Here is a 16,964-nt window from a genome sequence, read left to right as displayed (position 1 = left end):
ACCCAGCTCCTTCGCTCATTTCCACCAATTCTTTCCCAATTAAGGCATTGAATGAGTGAGCCCAATGCCAACCTCACAACTTGTCTAGCTAAATTTTCACCAAGACATGCTCTTTGACCATACCCAAATGCCATAAACACGAATCCCCCAAACGTTTCAGGCTTAAATTTCGTGGGTTCTTCCCATATATTGGGATCATGGTGAATTTCGTGGATTCATCAAGATTTGTTTCGTGGTTACCAATTTTACATATCGGGCACTAAGATTGCATTTTTTTTCTTCTTTAAATATTTTCTTCGATAATATCGTGTATAATCTACAACTATAGGACTAATATAAGAGATTACAAATATTTCGAACTACAACTAATCTACATACATATGGTGGGATAAATACTAACACAAAGTTTAGAGACTCACACTTTGATAAGTATTGAATTCAAGATCTCCAAATTCTAAAACCTCAACTTTGTAGATCAACGCCTCATCCACTTTTTTTTATTATTATTATTAAATGTAGAAACAAGGGATAGCATGAAAATTTCTAATCTTTTGGTGTGCGTATGGTTTCCATCCATGTAACAAATTAGTTCAAAAGAGGTCCTCAGCACATTTTCGAACCACTGGGGGCAGCCTGACAAAGAGCTTTGACAACTACAAACACTCAAAGGAGTTTACGGCAAACTTTTTTGCATTTACTTATTATGATCGCATTCCTTATTTTTCCAAACTACTACTAGTATATAATCTTCTTTTACCTAAAATACATATATATATATATATATATATGGCAATTCTTCAAATAAATTAAAACCATAACTTCTCCTCTTCTTCTTCTTCTTCTTCTTCTTCTTTTCGTTCCCCTTTCGGCTGAATCATATGTTTCCTCCTTCGCTACTCCTGACTGCTATTTTATTGTAATATCCTAAGCTCTCTAAAACTTTCCTCCTTTGCTGCAACAAAAAAACATCGTTCGGGACTTGAAAAACCAAAACACAATACAGGAGGATGACATTCTCAAACACATGGATAACAACTCCGAAATGTTGAAAGATAAATCAATCTACTTGATATTTGAATCGAGTTCAGTTTGGTTTGAGTTCATTCGAGTTTGATTTGCTAACTAGTCAAATTAAGATTGAATATCGTTTTATATTCAGTGTGTTTGGATAGCCAAATAATGGCTAGAAATTATTTGCTTACATCACAAATACAATTTCCAACACATCTTTTTATCTTCTCAATCATCTTTTTATTTTACATACATTACATTACAAAAAGTGCTACAGTAATTATTCTAAATAATATTTCAAATAATCTCCTATCCAAACACACTCTTCAATAAATAGCTCGTTCAAATTCGGTAAAATAATCAAACAAACTTGGTTCGATAAATAAATAAATTAAATTTGAATAAAATTACAAACTTGTTAAAATAATCAAATAAACTTGAATACTAGGGTGTTCAGTTTGGTTAGATTCATTTACATCCTTGCTCGGAGGCGTGCATCTGGAACAGAAGCCTACTAGGGCCTGGTTCTCACTTCTCCAGATCCCCTAGACAAGAAAAATTCATCAGATGGATCCCCCCTGCTATAGGTTTCGCCAAGCTCAACACTGATGGTTCAGTCTCTGGACCAACAAACCAGGCAGGAGCTGGCGGCATTATTCGTGACTCAAATGGGATATGGATTGCGGGCTTTGCAAGAAATTTAGGCTTCTGTTCAGTTCCTTCTGCTGAATGTTGGGCTCTTAGAGAAGGCTTACAACTTGCAAAAAAACTCAACATCCACTCTCTCGAAGTGGAGATGGACTCTGCCTTTATATTCTCCTTGTGTAAGTCAAATAATCTTATTTCTCATGAACTTGCACCTATTATTCTTGATTGCAGGGAGCTATTGACTACATTCCAGAAAGTATGTTTTCACCATAATTATAGAGAAGCAAACAAATGTGCAGACATCCTTGCCAACTGGGGAAGAAGCAACACTCAAGACTTCACTTTTTTTGAATTATGTCCTAATTTTGTACTTCCCTTACTTTTGCAAGACTTAAAGGGGGTTTCCACCCCACGGATGACTGTACCTTAATTTGCACTCTGTTGACTTGATTTATTTTTAATGCATCTTTATTTACCAAAAAAAAAAAAAAATGCTTATCCAATGTAATATTCTAAACAATTCCCTGCTGTTTCAGTGATATAGCTTCTAGGGAGCAAGACGCCTTCAGCTTAGGCCACCTTGTATCAGCTGATATCTTGCAATCTTAAATCTTGTGTTAAGATTTCATATAACATGCGATTGACATAGATCCTTGTTTTTATTTGTCTTTTTTCCCCCCCTTGCGGTCGTGAGCTGTCAGATGGAACTGGTAGAGTGGTAGTACTGAAACAGATATGGCGACTTTCAGCATTTTTTTTTATATGAAAATGGAGTTCCGCTCCGCAGACAAATATTTTTTTGACTTAGAGCGAATTGCGCGAAATGTCACTAAGCTATTTCAAAGTGCCGGTTCTGGTCACTAAACTTTTTTATTAGCGCGAAATGTCACTGAACTAGTAAATCTATACCGTTTTAGTCACTCCGTGTATTTGTGCCGTTAGGAGAGACGGAAATCAACTTTTTGAGGGGCAAATTTGTCAGCACAGCCTTTTTCTTGAAGCTTTTACATAATCAATGGTTCCGTATCCGGCAAAGACATAAAGGAGATGGCTGATCTGAATGGCGGCACCATCAAACTTCAACCAAAAAATGCAGGCGAAATTTTTCATAGTTGTAAAAAAGAAGAAAATTCAAATGCTGCTGACTGCTCTGCTGAGTGAGTGACGACTGAGAAGGAAGGAAGAAGAGTAGAGAGAAGAATGGTGGCCGCCGCCTATTCGCCGTCTCATCTCTCTCGCCACCCACACCTCTTCTGTAACTCTCTTTATCCCACTCACCTCCACCAACTCAGAATCATCCCCCATAACGCCCTCGCTTTTCCTCCTCTCAAGCCCCATCCAAAACCTTCCCTCTCTATACCGGCTTCCCAACAACAATCCCCCTCAATTTCCCAAATTCCTCACCGCCCAGATGCTAAAACCATCTCTTCTTCCTCAAAAAGCTATATCTGGGTCAACCCCAACAGCTCCAGGGCATCAAAGCTCAGGCGCAATTCCTACGATTTCAGGTATGCTTCTTTAGTCCAAGCTTCCCAACAATTGGACTCGTGTGACCCTGTAGAAGCTGACGTTATTAGTATTTTGGCTAATTTGGGTGGCAAAGTTGTAGAGCAAGATGCTGCCGTTGTGCTCAATAACATGTCCAACTCTGAAACTGCGCCTTTGGTGCTGAGTTACTTTCTGGAAAGGCTTAAGTTGAAGAAAGAAGTGATTTTGTATAATGTTACCTTCAAGGTGTTTAGAAAATGTAGAGACTTGGACAGAGCCGAGAAATTGTTTACGGATATGATTGAGAGAGGAGTTAAGCCCGATAATGTCACCTTTACATACCTCTGGGGTTGGGAGTGGCGAAAATGACGATGCGGAAAGAGTGAAAAGAATGAGAAATTAAATGTAAAGTTCGGTGGTTTTGTTGCAGAAGTGGGTGGGCATAGAGAGCTCCGTCCGTCGTCGGCCTACACTGGACTTTGATGTCCATTCCAATTCTGTTGGCAGTTGGCACAATAACATTTAACAGATTAATCGCAAATCACTCCACAACTTTACATGGGTTGCAGATAGCACCCAACCCCAACTCCAACTTCAAAATTCTCGTCCATCCCAATTTTTTGGTTGCTGCTGTTGCCTTTTCCTCTTACTTCATCTCCGTAGCATCCAATCTCGATGAGATATGGGACAGGTACAAGGCCAAGCAGCAGCCCCAGAGGACGAAAAGAACCCTTCTTCAGCGAATTCATCTCTTGATTCTTTGATTGCTGGTCCAATACTCCTCCTTTCCACCATAATTAGCTGCGCCAGGCTGTCTTCTTTACCTGAGAAAGCCGTCCAGTGGTTCGAAAAAATGCCGTCTTTTGGGTGTGAACCGGATGAGGTTACCTATTCTGTGATGATTGATGCGTACGGGAAGGCTGGGAATGTAAATATGGTATAGCACTATGGTTGTGGGTGAAGAAGAATGAAGGCATAAATTTTTTAACTATTGTGTAGACGAAATTACCCCTCAAAAAGTTAATTTCCGTCTCTCCTAACGGCACAAATACACGGAGTGACCAAAACGGTATAGATTTACTAGTTCAGTGACATTTCGCGCTAATAAAAAAGTTTAATGATCAGAACCGGCACTTTGAAATAGTTTAGTGACATTTCGCGCAATTCGCTCTTTGACTTATCTTTGGTTGAAAAATGCATGGACCTTGTAACACCTGTTTCCCACGGGCATCGAATGGACTATGCGTACATGCGCACTGGACTAACTAAAGAGTAATTATCAGCAAAACATCACCATTGAACATAATTATCCGATTCAGAGCTAATGTTCAATTTAGCGGCTTTGAAACCTCAAAAACAAGATTTTGATGATGTTTGAAAAATTGTACAATAGGGGTGCTTTTTTGCAGTGGGCAACCTCCTGTTGAATGGGGTTTTTCCAAAGCAGATAAACTTGATCAAAATTTAAGTTTTTTTTTGGTAATTCGGAACATGCCCCGATCCGAACCCTTTGGACCCGAGCCGGCATACCAAATTGGAGGGAAGCCGATAGCTCCATACAGTTTTCCCGGGTGAGTCAGGATGTGCAGCGTAGCGGGTACAAATCGAACCCCAATCAGTGAAGAAGTCAACAACTCAAGACCGACCCCTCAACCGCTACGCCATATGCCCTGGGGGCAATTTAAATTTTGCTTACCTTACCTCGCAGTTATAGAATGCAAGAAAGCTCTAAATTACAGAACGTGAGGACCCTCTAAAGTACAACATGCAACCAAAAGCATCTTACAAATAATTTAAATTTGATCAGAATTTTGGGAATTTCTCATGCTTGGCAAAATTTTGCTTCTCCGTCGATTGAATTCTGAACCATTGGTTAACAAATAATAGAAACACACATGAAAATGCTGGATCTTTGGAGAAAGCAAGAAACTAGAGTAAACCCTTTGCTTTTTTATACTTTCTTGCAGCAACACAAAGCGAAGTTGAAAGAGATAAAATAGTAGTATTAAAAGTTAAAACAAACACGTACAGAGAGACATCCTCTGTTTTCTTGTTCACTTGTTTCTCCACAGTCGTCTAGGTGTTGTAGGAAGAAAACATTGTCAAACACTCAGATCACAACTCAAAGAAGCTTAACCATTTCAGGGGGTGGCCTATACTTTGCCAGCAGCGGTTGAGCTCTAGGCATAGTATGCCCAGCTCCTTCACTCATGTCCACCAATTCTTCCCCAGGTCTTTCCCACTCAAAGCATTGAATAAGTGAACCCAATGCCAACCCCACAACTCGTCGAGCAAAATTTTCTCCAGGACATCCTCTTCGGCCAAGCCCGAATGGCATAAACTCGAATCTCTATCTCTGATCTTCCAAGTTCATGAACCTTTCAGGTTTGAATTTTGTGGGTTCTTCCCATATTTCAGGATCATAATTAATAGCCCAAAGGTTCACTAGGAGCAATGTCCCACGAGGGATACCAAAGCCTTCAACTGTACATTCTTCGGATGATTCATGCAGGGAGATAAAAGGGGACACAGGATACATACGAAAGGTTTCGTTTATTATTGCTTGAAGGTAAGGAAGCTGGCCAAGGTCGGAGTCAGTTATCAGCCTTGATTGGCCTATTTGAAAGTCTATTTCTTCTTGTGCTTTCTTTAAAGCCTCTGGGTTGTTCCGCAGAACTGACAGTGCCCATTCCATAGTTCCAGATGTTGCGTCACTTCCCGCCGATAACATTATCAGCTATTAAGATTAGACGAAATTTGATTTATTATCTCTATCAATACCGGATAACACATGATACATGCTTTTGAGTTATCTTGACTGATTGTTAAAAGCTGAAAAAGCAGGGAAGTTAATGCTATGAACTTATGATCCTACCCTTCAAGTATGACAGCTAGCTAGCGCTTGAGGTGGATTCTCTTAGGTTGTTAATATACTTGATTTTATGGAATGTTGGCACTTTCGAGGGACCGATCTACTATTCTCCTTAAAACTTGACTCACCTGAACCAAGCCTCTGATGATTTGATCCGTATGGTACTCTGGTTCTGTCTCTGGGTGAGATAAGAGAACATCAATCAGTGTCTTGTTCTCACGATGACTGGTGATGCTTCCGTGCTTTTCAATCAAATCTTGTAGGAACTTTTCCCTCTTCATCTGCAACGTTTTCAGATGACTTTCAAGCTTATTTTGCCCTATCCACCTCAGTAGCGGAACAAAATCTGCAGCATTTGTTGATCCGCTGACTTTAACACTCTCTTTAACCATCTCTTGAAAGCTCGCGACTCCCCCTATTTTTCCTGAGCCATCACCAGAATACCGTTTTCCAGCAATCATCCTAATCATAATGTTCAGTGTGAGTTCGAAGAAGGCTGATTTCATATCGACCATGCCCTGGTCATCAGCACTAGCGGCAGCGGCCTTTAGAAGGGAAGGGATATTGGTTGGGCGTTTCTAGGGACGAAGTGCAACTGAGACGTCTCATATTCGAGTTTTCTTACGGAAAAAAATCGTCATATTTTGGATTTTTTCGGGTGTTTACTAGACACTCGTTAATACATTTAAAATTTATCTAATTTATTATATATATATATATACACACACATTTACTACAATTATTATCCTTCCTTGTACTTATATATGTTTGTCTATTTAATCTTTCCTGCCCCTCTTTATATTTATTTATTCTAATTAATCTTGTATTTTTTTATCTGAAATATGTCTTAAGAACGGTTGTCCAAATAGATAGACCTTTATATTTTTAGATACTCATTTTTTTTTATCTCTCATTGATTATCAACACTAAAGAAAACTTTCGGATCAAGAAGTTGCCAACTAAGATATTGCTTAGTGTGGACATTAGGAGAATGAATAAATATATGGTTTGAGTTGTTTTCAGTTAGGAGTTGCAAGGTATAATTATTGTGCTGTGAAAATTCCAACTTAAAACAAGGAAATTCAAAAATTAGCGTCATCAAATAGCAACTACTATAAAGTAAATTACTCCGTCATTTTTTCCCTTAAAGAAACAAGTGAAATATATAAAACAAGACTTTTTTTTTTTTACTAGTACATATTTTTTCTTCAAACAAGAAGAAGAGACGAGGCAAATACTGCCCACCCTTTCTCAAGAGTCAAGATACATCCTCGTCGCAGTCTAAATTTGAGAAAGAAGGCTCATGATTCCAGGTCGTGCTCGACAATTGGCGACTAAGTGTTGAGCCTTAGGCAGAGTCAGTCCAGGCCCCTCAGCCAAATCTACCATCTCCTCACTGATTCTGCTCCAATCAAAGCACTGAATAATTGATCCCAAAGCAAATCCAACCATGCGCATGGCCAATCCCTCCCCAGGACAACCTCTTCTACCAGAACCAAATGGCATTAATTTGTAGCCATCTCTGGTCCCTTCAAGCCCTTCAAATCTTTCAGGCTTGAATTTTCTTGGATCCTCCCAATTCTTGGAATCATTTTGGATAGCCCACAAATTGACAATCAACATTGTCCCCCCAGGCACACGGTAACCCCCAACCACACATTCCTCGGAGGATTCGTGGGGTAGCATTATAGGCCCTGCTGGAAACATCCTCAATGTTTCACTAATTATGCACCGGAGATAGGGTAGATTAGCCACATCTGATTCATCTAATAAACGTTCTTTTCCTATGATTCTGTCAATTTCTGCTTTTGCCTTCTCCAAAGTTGATGGATTGTTTAGCATTAGTGACAATGCCCACTCCATTGTTCCCACTGATGTATCGGTACCTGCTGCTAGTAAAACCTGCAATACGAAAGCGGTCAATGGTGAAATGCACTTGAGAAAAGAAGAAGAAAGTGGTAAACGGTAGAATGAAGAGCATGATCAGTGACATTTGCTTCTAAAATCTAGTCAACCAACTTTAGACATCGGTTGGCTAGACATCATACTTTCTTTCTGCTTCACTGTCAAATGCCAACACCGAAGAAAAGTGGGCCCCCCGCCCAATACGTTGGGATCTACTCCTGTTCACACCGTGCGGTCAACTCTATTCTTGAACTGTACCAGTGAATTTTTCTTATTCATCATAACTTTGCACAATAATGGAAGCAATCGAATTACTGTACGACAACTGAAGTAAGCTTATATTTTATACTCAAAGAAAGCAAATTTTGGCCATCTAGATTTAGTCACTTAATCTTCGAATTACTTTCAATTTCTATTAATTTGTCCTTAATCGAAGTTTGACATTTTCTAGGGAACATAGAAATGATAACAAATTAGCTACATTAATAAGAAGAAGAAGAGCCAGAAAGAAATTTATCAGAGTAACCATACCAGCATAAGGCTTCTAATGATTTCATCCTTGTAATACTCAGGCTCCTTCTGTTGCAGGGTCAACAAAACTTCAATCAACGTTTTCTTCTTTTCCCCTGTTTCCTCTGCATCGCCGCCACCATTTTCTGCATCTTTTGCACTCCTAAACCCCTTGATCAACTCCTGCACGAATTGATCCCTATTCTCCTGCAAAACCCTCAAGGCCTTCTCCTTCTTTCCCACTTTTAACCACCTCAAAACCGGCCAGAAATCTCCCATATTCGAAGCTCCACCAATTATCATCGTCTCCTCTACAATCTCCCTAAACCTCCTAGCCTCCTCAACTTCCCCAACATTCTCCCCATAATACCTCTTCCCAGCAATCATCCTCATCATCACGTTCAACATCAGCTCAAAGAAAAGGGCCCTCATATCCACGCTTTTCTTGTTTTCTGAAGCTGAAAACAGCCTTTTCAGCATCAATTTTACTTCATCAACACGTATCCCGTGAAGCGTTTGAAGCCTGTGGGAAGACAAGATCTCCAGTGAAGCTATCCGCCGTAGATTTCTCCAGTGATCCCCGTAGGACGTCCATGCCATTGAGGTATAATTGTATCCCAGATGTTTTCCAGCCAGCAGACGCGGGCGGTTGGCGAAAACGATGTCGTGCTTGTTGAGGCATTCTTCGGCTGCAGAAGCGGAGGAGACAAGGAGGACTGGGCGTGAGCCGAATTCCAGGAGGAGGACCGGGCCATGACGGTCGGAAATCTTGGCTAGGCCTCGGTGAAGAGGCTTCTTGATGAGGAGGAGGTGGCCGAGGACGGGGAGATTAAGGATGGGACTAGGTGGAAGGTTTCGGATTTTGTTGAGGAAGTGCTTGGTGAAGATGTATAATGCTAGGAAAAGTGGAAGGTAGAGATACAAGGTTTCCATAGATAGTTGCGGATTTCTTGCTGGTTTACTTGGGATTGAATGATGGATGGGGTTTATTTAATGAGAGTTAGTGGATTTATAATTGGACTTGTCTCTCAGTGGTCCTCATCTCGTTTTCTTGTAAGGTTGCAATCATGGTTCGAAGACTGGCCCAGACCGAGACGTCTCGGTCGAGTCGTCTCTGTCTCGGCCTAGCCCGAGACGAGACAGCGACGAAATATTTTTGAAATACGTGACAGATCGAGACGTCACCGTAAAAGATTGAAATGACTGAGTCACATCCAGTCACTTCGAATCATCCCGAATCAACTTGAATTTTTATTATTTTTACTAATTTTTAATTATTTTTATTTATCATATTTTTTTACAATTTTTAGAATATTAAATATTTCAAAAATTCGCGTCTCGTGGATTTATAGTTGGACTTGTCTCTCAGTGGTCCTCATCTCGTTTTCTTGTAAGGTTGCAATCATGGTTCGAATACTGGCCCAGACCGAGACGTCTCGGCCGAGTCGTCTCTGTCTCGGCCTAGCCCGAGACGAGACAGCGACGAAATATTTTCGAAATACGTGACAGATCGAAACGTCACTGTAAAGGGTTGAAACGATCGAGTCACATCCAGTCACTCCGAATCATCCCGAGTCAACTTGAATTTTTATTATTTTTACTAATTTTTTATTATTTTTATTTATCATATTTTTTACAATTTTTAGAATATTAAATATTTCAAAAATTCGCGTCTCGCCGAAACCGCGACTGATATGCCGAGACCGATGTGGAACGGTCCAAACCGCGATCGCGACTTTGAACCATAGTTGCAATTGATAGCCAGCCTATGAAACTTCCTATTAAAATGTGCAATTATAATCGTTGGCTAAATTCTATAGACAAAGATGACTTTTGAGTTTGGGAGAGTGAATTTGTTGTGAGTAGATTAAAACCATTACGAACTATACTATACATAATACAATCAGTGTGGCCCCGCCCCTCTTCTTCAAGAAAATTATGCTTCAAATCAGATTAAATAAGGTTAATGAGTTGAGATTTTTCTGTATTTTTTTAGTCAATATGATAGCTTCCTATATTATGAAGGAGGAGTAGGACCTGAAGAGGTCCAAGAATAATTCGGAGAAGACTGAATCACCATCAAATCAGACGAATGCACTAAGCACCTGCATGAATTTTTTAAATAATACTATATTTAATTGTAGCAAATTATTGGGAGGCAAGGCCCACCAAAGTTTTTTTCTGTTTTCTTGTACAAATCTTCTTGGGTTCGGGGCAGGGCGAGCGGTGCGTGGGTCGGAAAAGTGTAGGGTTGGAGGATTTTACATTTCAATAGTGGCACTAAGCCACTAGTTAGCTTACCTGTCATCTACCCTTTTTTTTTAAAAAAAAAAATATTGTACCTAGAGTTTGGAAGTGCGTGTTTTTTTCCAGCACAAAAGTTAAAATCGCCGGAGTAACAAAATCTTGCAGTTGAAAACTAGCAAATTTCTACAAATCTCGAGAAATTAAAGCACAGAATCAATGCACAAGTTCACGACAGCAAAGCAGAACCAAATAATGCCACATGAGGCACCAGAATAGGGGCCACCGGGCAAATGCGAAGTGTTTCATTAATAATTGCATGAAGATAAGGCAGCTGACCCAAGTCCGAGTCATTTGATAAGCCTTGATTGGCCAGCGTACGCGTCAATTTCTTGCTGGGCTTTCTTTAGAACTTGTGGATTGTTGAGCAGGAGGGAGAGTGCCCATTCCATTGTTCCAGATGATGTGTCGGTTCCTGCTGATAACATTTGCTGTTGACAAAATTTGCATTATTTTCTGCTAGTCTAAAGCATGGATTAAAGGTGAATACTGTGCTACTCATTCGTTTTATCTTTACTTCTTCCTTTTTTCCTGCACGTCATGATTCAATAGTACAATGGGATTGAATTTTTTATACTATTATCTTGATTCTGGAAATAAGATAGAAATACAAAGGAAGGGATAAGAGGAGGTGTATGATAACGTTAGAACATTTATCGTGACTCTTAGTATAAATAGTATTAGAGGTAGATAGAATTATGGGATAATTGTAGAAACTCCCCCCCCCCCCCGCCCCAAGTTTCTGACAATTTCACTGAAATTTTCAAAATATCGGAAACCACCCCTAAAGCTAATTATCTAGTAATAAATCAGCCCAATTCAAATACAAAAATAATATAAAATTGGTATTAGAAGAGAGAAAACAATTTAATTCCATAGCTACCCTCAAGTTTTGCATTAGATAGTTGATTTACTACGAACAATATATATCTATTTTAACTTTATCAAATGTGAAACGGTGTAATTGTTACCGTATTTATAGAGCGTAAACAAAATATCAGTTTACTAACTCCACAACAAGTTCAGCAACTCAAAATCTTATCTACATATTGCATATGTAATATCATACTATTACATCTGTTATAATACATCAATTGCATAATCTCCTCCAAGAAAAGCAAAGCATGTGAATCCTACTACAACCAACATTTCGATTTGAAAAAAAACCCATTTGTTGAATAATCACAAACAAGAAAAAAAAATTATCATAATTAAAAGGTTTTTCAATTTAGTAGTGTATAACCAACAATCTTTATGTATATTTCATACAACACCAGTACCTAATTTTGATGAAAATAAAAGTAACAATTAGGATAAAAAAGAAAAAACACTATAATTAAATACCAATCATCAAATGGAGCAGATCATATAGAACATAATACAAACTACATAACGTCATATTTTCTTTTTTTTTGTTTGATCCAAACTATTCTTTTTCACTTGCAGTGTCACTATTAAGCATGACCATCAAGAATTACCTTAACAACTGCAATCAAATAATAAAAATTTCCAAAATTTAATAGCAGAAAAATCTTAGAGGCTGATCTTGAAATTTTCACAATCACCAAAATTTTGAGAAAATTTTAAGAGCAAATCTCCTAAATCCTTAGATATACCTAAAGAAGCTCTATTTCTCTTATTCCACAAAAAACACTAAAGTTTGAATCATTGCTTCTACTCGCATACATCAATTATCAATCATAAAAAGGTGCCTATATATGGCCCCCTTTTTGTAATGGCATATTAGAAATTTTTTAAAAAAACTTATAAATTGTCATCATTTCTGTTAAATCTAGTTAATAACAGTTTAACTAATCATGTGAACATAATTGGGAAATACCTCTTAAGTTGTATGGGTAATTAAGTCATTTCTCCATGATTGAAGTGACAAATGGACCCCAATAACCTAATAGGGGAGGTTTCTGATATTTTAGAAACCTCGGAGGAGGGCAGTGAAACTGTTAGAAATTTCAGGGGAGGTTTCTGAAATTATGCCTAGAATTATTACGTGTAGGAAACATAGCATTACAGCTCAATAAAAAATGCAAGGCAACACGGAGATGGTACCAGTGCAATCAAACTAGCTTTGACTTAGATTTTCAGACTCAATCCTTCATGGGACTGATCCCGGACAAAGATCAGAATTTCCGTATGCTTAACAGACAGATGGATTAAGATATCGAGCGGATTAAATAGTTACTTACCACAATCATGCCTTTGACGATCTCATCTGTGTAGTATTCGGACTCGGTCTGTTGGAGGGACAAGAGAACGTCTATCATTGTTTTGTTGCCCTTCTCACTGTCAGAACTCCTCACGGTTCTTCTGTGTTCTTCAATCAAATCTTGCAAGAATTGATCCCTCTTCGCCTGCAAAGTCTTCAGCTTGGTTTCAAGCTTCTGCTGCCCAAAAAACTTCAATAATGGAATATAATCTGCTATGTTTGTCGCCCCACTGAGTTGAAAAGTCTCTTTAACTATCTCTTTGAACCTTGCGGCTTCCTCCTTGTTCTGGGCATCATCGCCGTAGTATCGCTTTCCTGCAATCGTCCTCATCATGATGTTAAGTTTCAGCCCAAAGAAGGCCGATTTCATCTCAACCGTGCTAGAGTCACTAGCTTTAGAGGCCTTTAGAAGGTACTTGATCAATGAATGGACCTCGTTAACACGGATGCTCGTGTAAGCTTGAATTCGGGTAGCAGATAAGATCTCCACAGTAGCTATTCTTCTCAAGTTGCGCCAGTGTTGGCCATATGAGACCCATCCCAGAGTTGTATAGTTGTAGCCAAGGTGTTTTCCGGCGAGAAATCTTGGCCGATTAGCGAAGATTATGTCATTCTTGGTGAAGCATTCTTCTGCAGCTGAGGGTGAAGATACAAGCAGGACAGGCCGAGAACCAAAATGAAGAAACTGTATTGGACCATATTTATCGGAGATCTTAGCTAGTCCTCGGTGGAGTGGTTTCTGGATGAGATGAAGATGGCCAATTATGGGTAAGGAAAGAGGTGGACTTGGTGGGAGATTCCGGAACTTTTTGATGATTTGATTGGTAAGTAAATACAGGAAGGGAAAAAGCAGGAGGTAGCAGTATGTAGCACCCATAGAGGTCGAGGTTAAATCCAAAGTGTTGGAATAATACTTATGCAGTATGGCTATTTACCTAGTAATTCATTATTGTTATTTCAAGAATGTATCAGTAATAAAGATTCAAAACGCCCTCTCATTCGTAAATATTTGTATCTTATCTGTCAATGATCTGCTACTGATATCCATCCTTTACTGCCTCCAGGCTTTGCTTATATTTTTCTCCTTTCTTCGGAGTAGCGTCGTATATAACGGCCTGTAGCTTTGACCAGCTTACATTACAGTGGAATCAGGACGGCACGGACTGTTTTCCTTGTACACTCGATTCCCCAGTGGTGCAGTGCCGGTGGCAAAGAACATTCCCAAAACACTAGGATCACAACTCAGAAAGAAGGCTAACTATTTCTGGGCGTGGCCTATACTTTGCCAGCAGCGGTTGAATTCTTGGCATAGTAAGCCCAGCAGCTTCGCTCATTTCCACCAATTCTTTCCCACGTCTTTCCCATTTAAAGCATTGAATGAGTGAGCCCAATGCCAACCTCACAACTTGTCTAGCTAAATTTTCACCAAGACGTGCTCTTTGACCACATACCCAAACGGCTTACAAACGTTTCAGGCTTAAATTTCGTGGATTCATCAAGATTTGTTTCGTGGTTACCAATTTTACATATCGGGCACTAAGATTGCATTTTTTTTTTCTTTTTTAAATATTTTCTTCGATAATATTGTGTAAAATCCACAACTATAGGACTAATATAAGAGATTACAAATATTTCGAACTACAACTAATCTACATACATATGGTGGGATAAATACTAACACAAAGTTTAGAGACTCACACTTTGATAAGTATTGAATTCAAGATTTCCAAATTCTAAAACCTCAACTTTGTAGATCAACGCCTCATCCACTTTTTTTTTATTATTATTATTAAATGTAGAAACAAGGGATAGCATGAAAATTTCTAATCTTTTGGTTTGCATATGGTTTCCATCCATGTAACAAATTAGTTCAAAACAGGTCCTCAGCACATTTTCGAACCACTGGGGGCAGCCTGACAAAGAGCTTTGACAACTACAAACGCTCAAAGGAGTTTACGGCAAACTTTTTTGCATTTACTTGTTATGATCGCATTCCTTATTTTTCCAAACTACTACTAGTATATAATCTTCTTTTACCTAAAATACATACATATATATATATATATGGTAATTCTTCAAATAAATTAAAACCATAACTTCTTCTTCTTTTCGTTCCCCTTTCGGCTGAATCATATGTTTCCTCCTTCGCTACTCCTGACTGCTATTTTATTATAATATCCTAAGCTCTCTAAAACTTTCCTCCTTTGCTGCAACAAAAAAACATCTCGTTCGGGACTTGAAAAACCAAAACACAATACAAGCATCCTTTGTTTCCTTAATTCATATTTTCTCTTGCGGACCAGGGGCCACAGGAGGATGACATTCTCAAACACATGGATAACAACTCCGAAATAGGGTTGAAAGATAAATCAAACTGCTTGATATTTGAATCGAGTTCAGTTTGGTTAGAGTTCATTCTAGTTTGATTTGCTAACTAGTCAAATTAAGAGTAAACATCGTTTTATATTTGATAACATTCAGATTCAATAAATAACTCGTTTAAATTCGATAAAATAATCAAACAAGGTTGGTTCGACAAATAAATAAGTCAAATTTAAATAAAATTACAAACTCATTAAAATAATCAAATAAACTTGAACACTAGGTATTTCGAACTTTGTATTGGAGGAGTACCTACACTTACTTATCCAATGTAATATTCTAAACAATTCCTTGCTGTTTCAGTGATATAGGTTCAAGGGATCGAGACGCCTTCAGCTTAGGCCATCTTATATCAGCTGCTATCCTGCAATCTAAATCTTGTGTTAAAATTTCTTATAAGATGCGATTGACAAAGATCCTTGTTTATCTATTGCTTTTTTTTTGTTTTTTTTTTTTCCCGTTGCGGTCGTGACCTGTCAGATGGAACCGGTAGAGTGGTAGTACTGAACCAGATATGGCGGCTTTCAGCATTTTTTTATATGAAAATGGAGTTCCGCTCCGCAGACAAATATTTTTTTGACTTATCTTTGGTTGAAATTTGTAACACCTGTTTCCCACGGGAGTCGAATGGACTATGCGTACATGCGCACTGGACAAACTAAGGAGTAATTGACAGGTTGTCAAGTCTTTACAATAATAAAAATAGAATCTAACTATCACTGAAAACAGTCAATAATTAATTCTAGATGCTGGAGTAGGGACTCTAGGTGTGCAATGGATTACTTGATTCACCCTGTTCCCGAAAAGTTTACTCAATCCGATATACCAGAATTAATTAGTTGACAAAAATTACTAAATAGTAGACAGTGGCAAGCGGGGTCGTCTCCTCAGGAACTTGGAATATTTATCTCTTTGAAATTTCAATTGGTAAAGGGGGATTTTATCGGAATAAAACTAAAAACAATTCAGCAATTCAACTAAAAATAAATAATTAACTAGCACAAATATAACCGGAATTAAATCAAGAATAGATAAATTCTAACCAAGGATACAACTATTCAGACACAATCCACTTACCCGATCATTGCTGCAAGAGAGGTTCACTTAATTTATTAATAGACTAGTTATAGTCGCCGACAAACTCTAACGACCAATTTTTTCTTAATTTATTGATAACTAAGGAACGACCATTGATTACCCCTAACCAGAAAATACTCCTAAGTACGACCGTAGGAATTAATTTTTCAATTGCATTAAGATCTAGAAAAACTTAACCCCAATCAGTAACATGCTACGAGGGTTATTTAAATTAGATTGCACGTTCCCCTAGTGTGTAAACACGCTAGTTGCCACTAATATTAATCGATCAAACAATTACAGATTTAATTGACTAATTTTGCAGGAGATTAATAAGTCATATTAAACATCGGGCTCTTGACATCCAAGTAACAAAATAATCCCATGGAAATTCAAATAGACAACGTGCAAATATTAACAAATTAAGAAACACATGAAAACTAATTAGATCTCACAAATATTAGGGACTGCGTCGTTGAATTGATCCTTGATTAGATGAAAAACTTAGCCACGTCGCATAAATAAATTTTCACGCAATTTAAT

The 16,964-nt window shown here is 38.4% G+C and overlaps 2 protein-coding genes and 1 pseudogene across 2 annotated transcripts; all 3 read right to left on the bottom strand.

The window, feature by feature from the left end:
• Positions 1-5,077: 5,077 nt before the first annotated feature.
• On the bottom strand, positions 5,078-6,627 carry LOC113712862 (cytochrome P450 81D11-like). The gene is made up of 2 exons (XM_027236465.2): positions 6,148-6,627; positions 5,078-5,884 (listed from the first exon to the last, which is right to left on the bottom strand). The coding sequence occupies exons 1-2, from the start codon at positions 6,532-6,534 to the stop codon at positions 5,498-5,500; spliced, it is 774 nt and encodes a 257-aa protein (XP_027092266.1). The 5' UTR covers positions 6,535-6,627; the 3' UTR covers positions 5,078-5,497.
• A 473-nt stretch (positions 6,628-7,100) lies between these two features.
• LOC113712858 (cytochrome P450 81Q32) lies at positions 7,101-9,422 on the bottom strand. The gene is made up of 2 exons (XM_027236461.2): positions 8,456-9,422; positions 7,101-7,921 (listed from the first exon to the last, which is right to left on the bottom strand). Exons 1-2 carry the CDS (start codon positions 9,365-9,367, stop codon positions 7,301-7,303), a joined length of 1,533 nt encoding a protein of 510 aa, XP_027092262.1. The 5' UTR covers positions 9,368-9,422; the 3' UTR covers positions 7,101-7,300.
• Positions 9,423-10,840: 1,418 nt separating this feature from the next.
• Positions 10,841-14,442, bottom strand: LOC113712861 (cytochrome P450 81Q32-like; annotated as a pseudogene).
• Positions 14,443-16,964: the final 2,522 nt, after the last annotated feature.

The sequence above is a fragment of the Coffea arabica genome, chromosome 10c (assembly GCF_036785885.1).
Source record: "Coffea arabica cultivar ET-39 chromosome 10c, Coffea Arabica ET-39 HiFi, whole genome shotgun sequence".
In the NCBI taxonomy this organism is placed as follows: Eukaryota; Viridiplantae; Streptophyta; class Magnoliopsida; order Gentianales; family Rubiaceae; genus Coffea; species Coffea arabica.
This window is presented reverse-complemented; position numbering and strand designations above follow the sequence as displayed.

Coding starts and splice junctions, on each gene's coding strand:
- LOC113712858 (XM_027236461.2), bottom strand. CDS start 9,367: ATGGAAACCTTGTATCTCTACCTTCCACTTTTCCTAGCATTATACATC. Junction 7,922..8,455: donor TCATTAGAAGCCTTATGCTG/GTATGGTTACTC, acceptor TTCGTATTGCAG/GTTTTACTAGCAGCAGGTAC.
- LOC113712862 (XM_027236465.2), bottom strand. CDS start 6,534: ATGGTCGATATGAAATCAGCCTTCTTCGAACTCACACTGAACATTATG. Junction 5,885..6,147: donor TCATCAGAGGCTTGGTTCAG/GTGAGTCAAGTT, acceptor TAATCTTAATAG/CTGATAATGTTATCGGCGGG.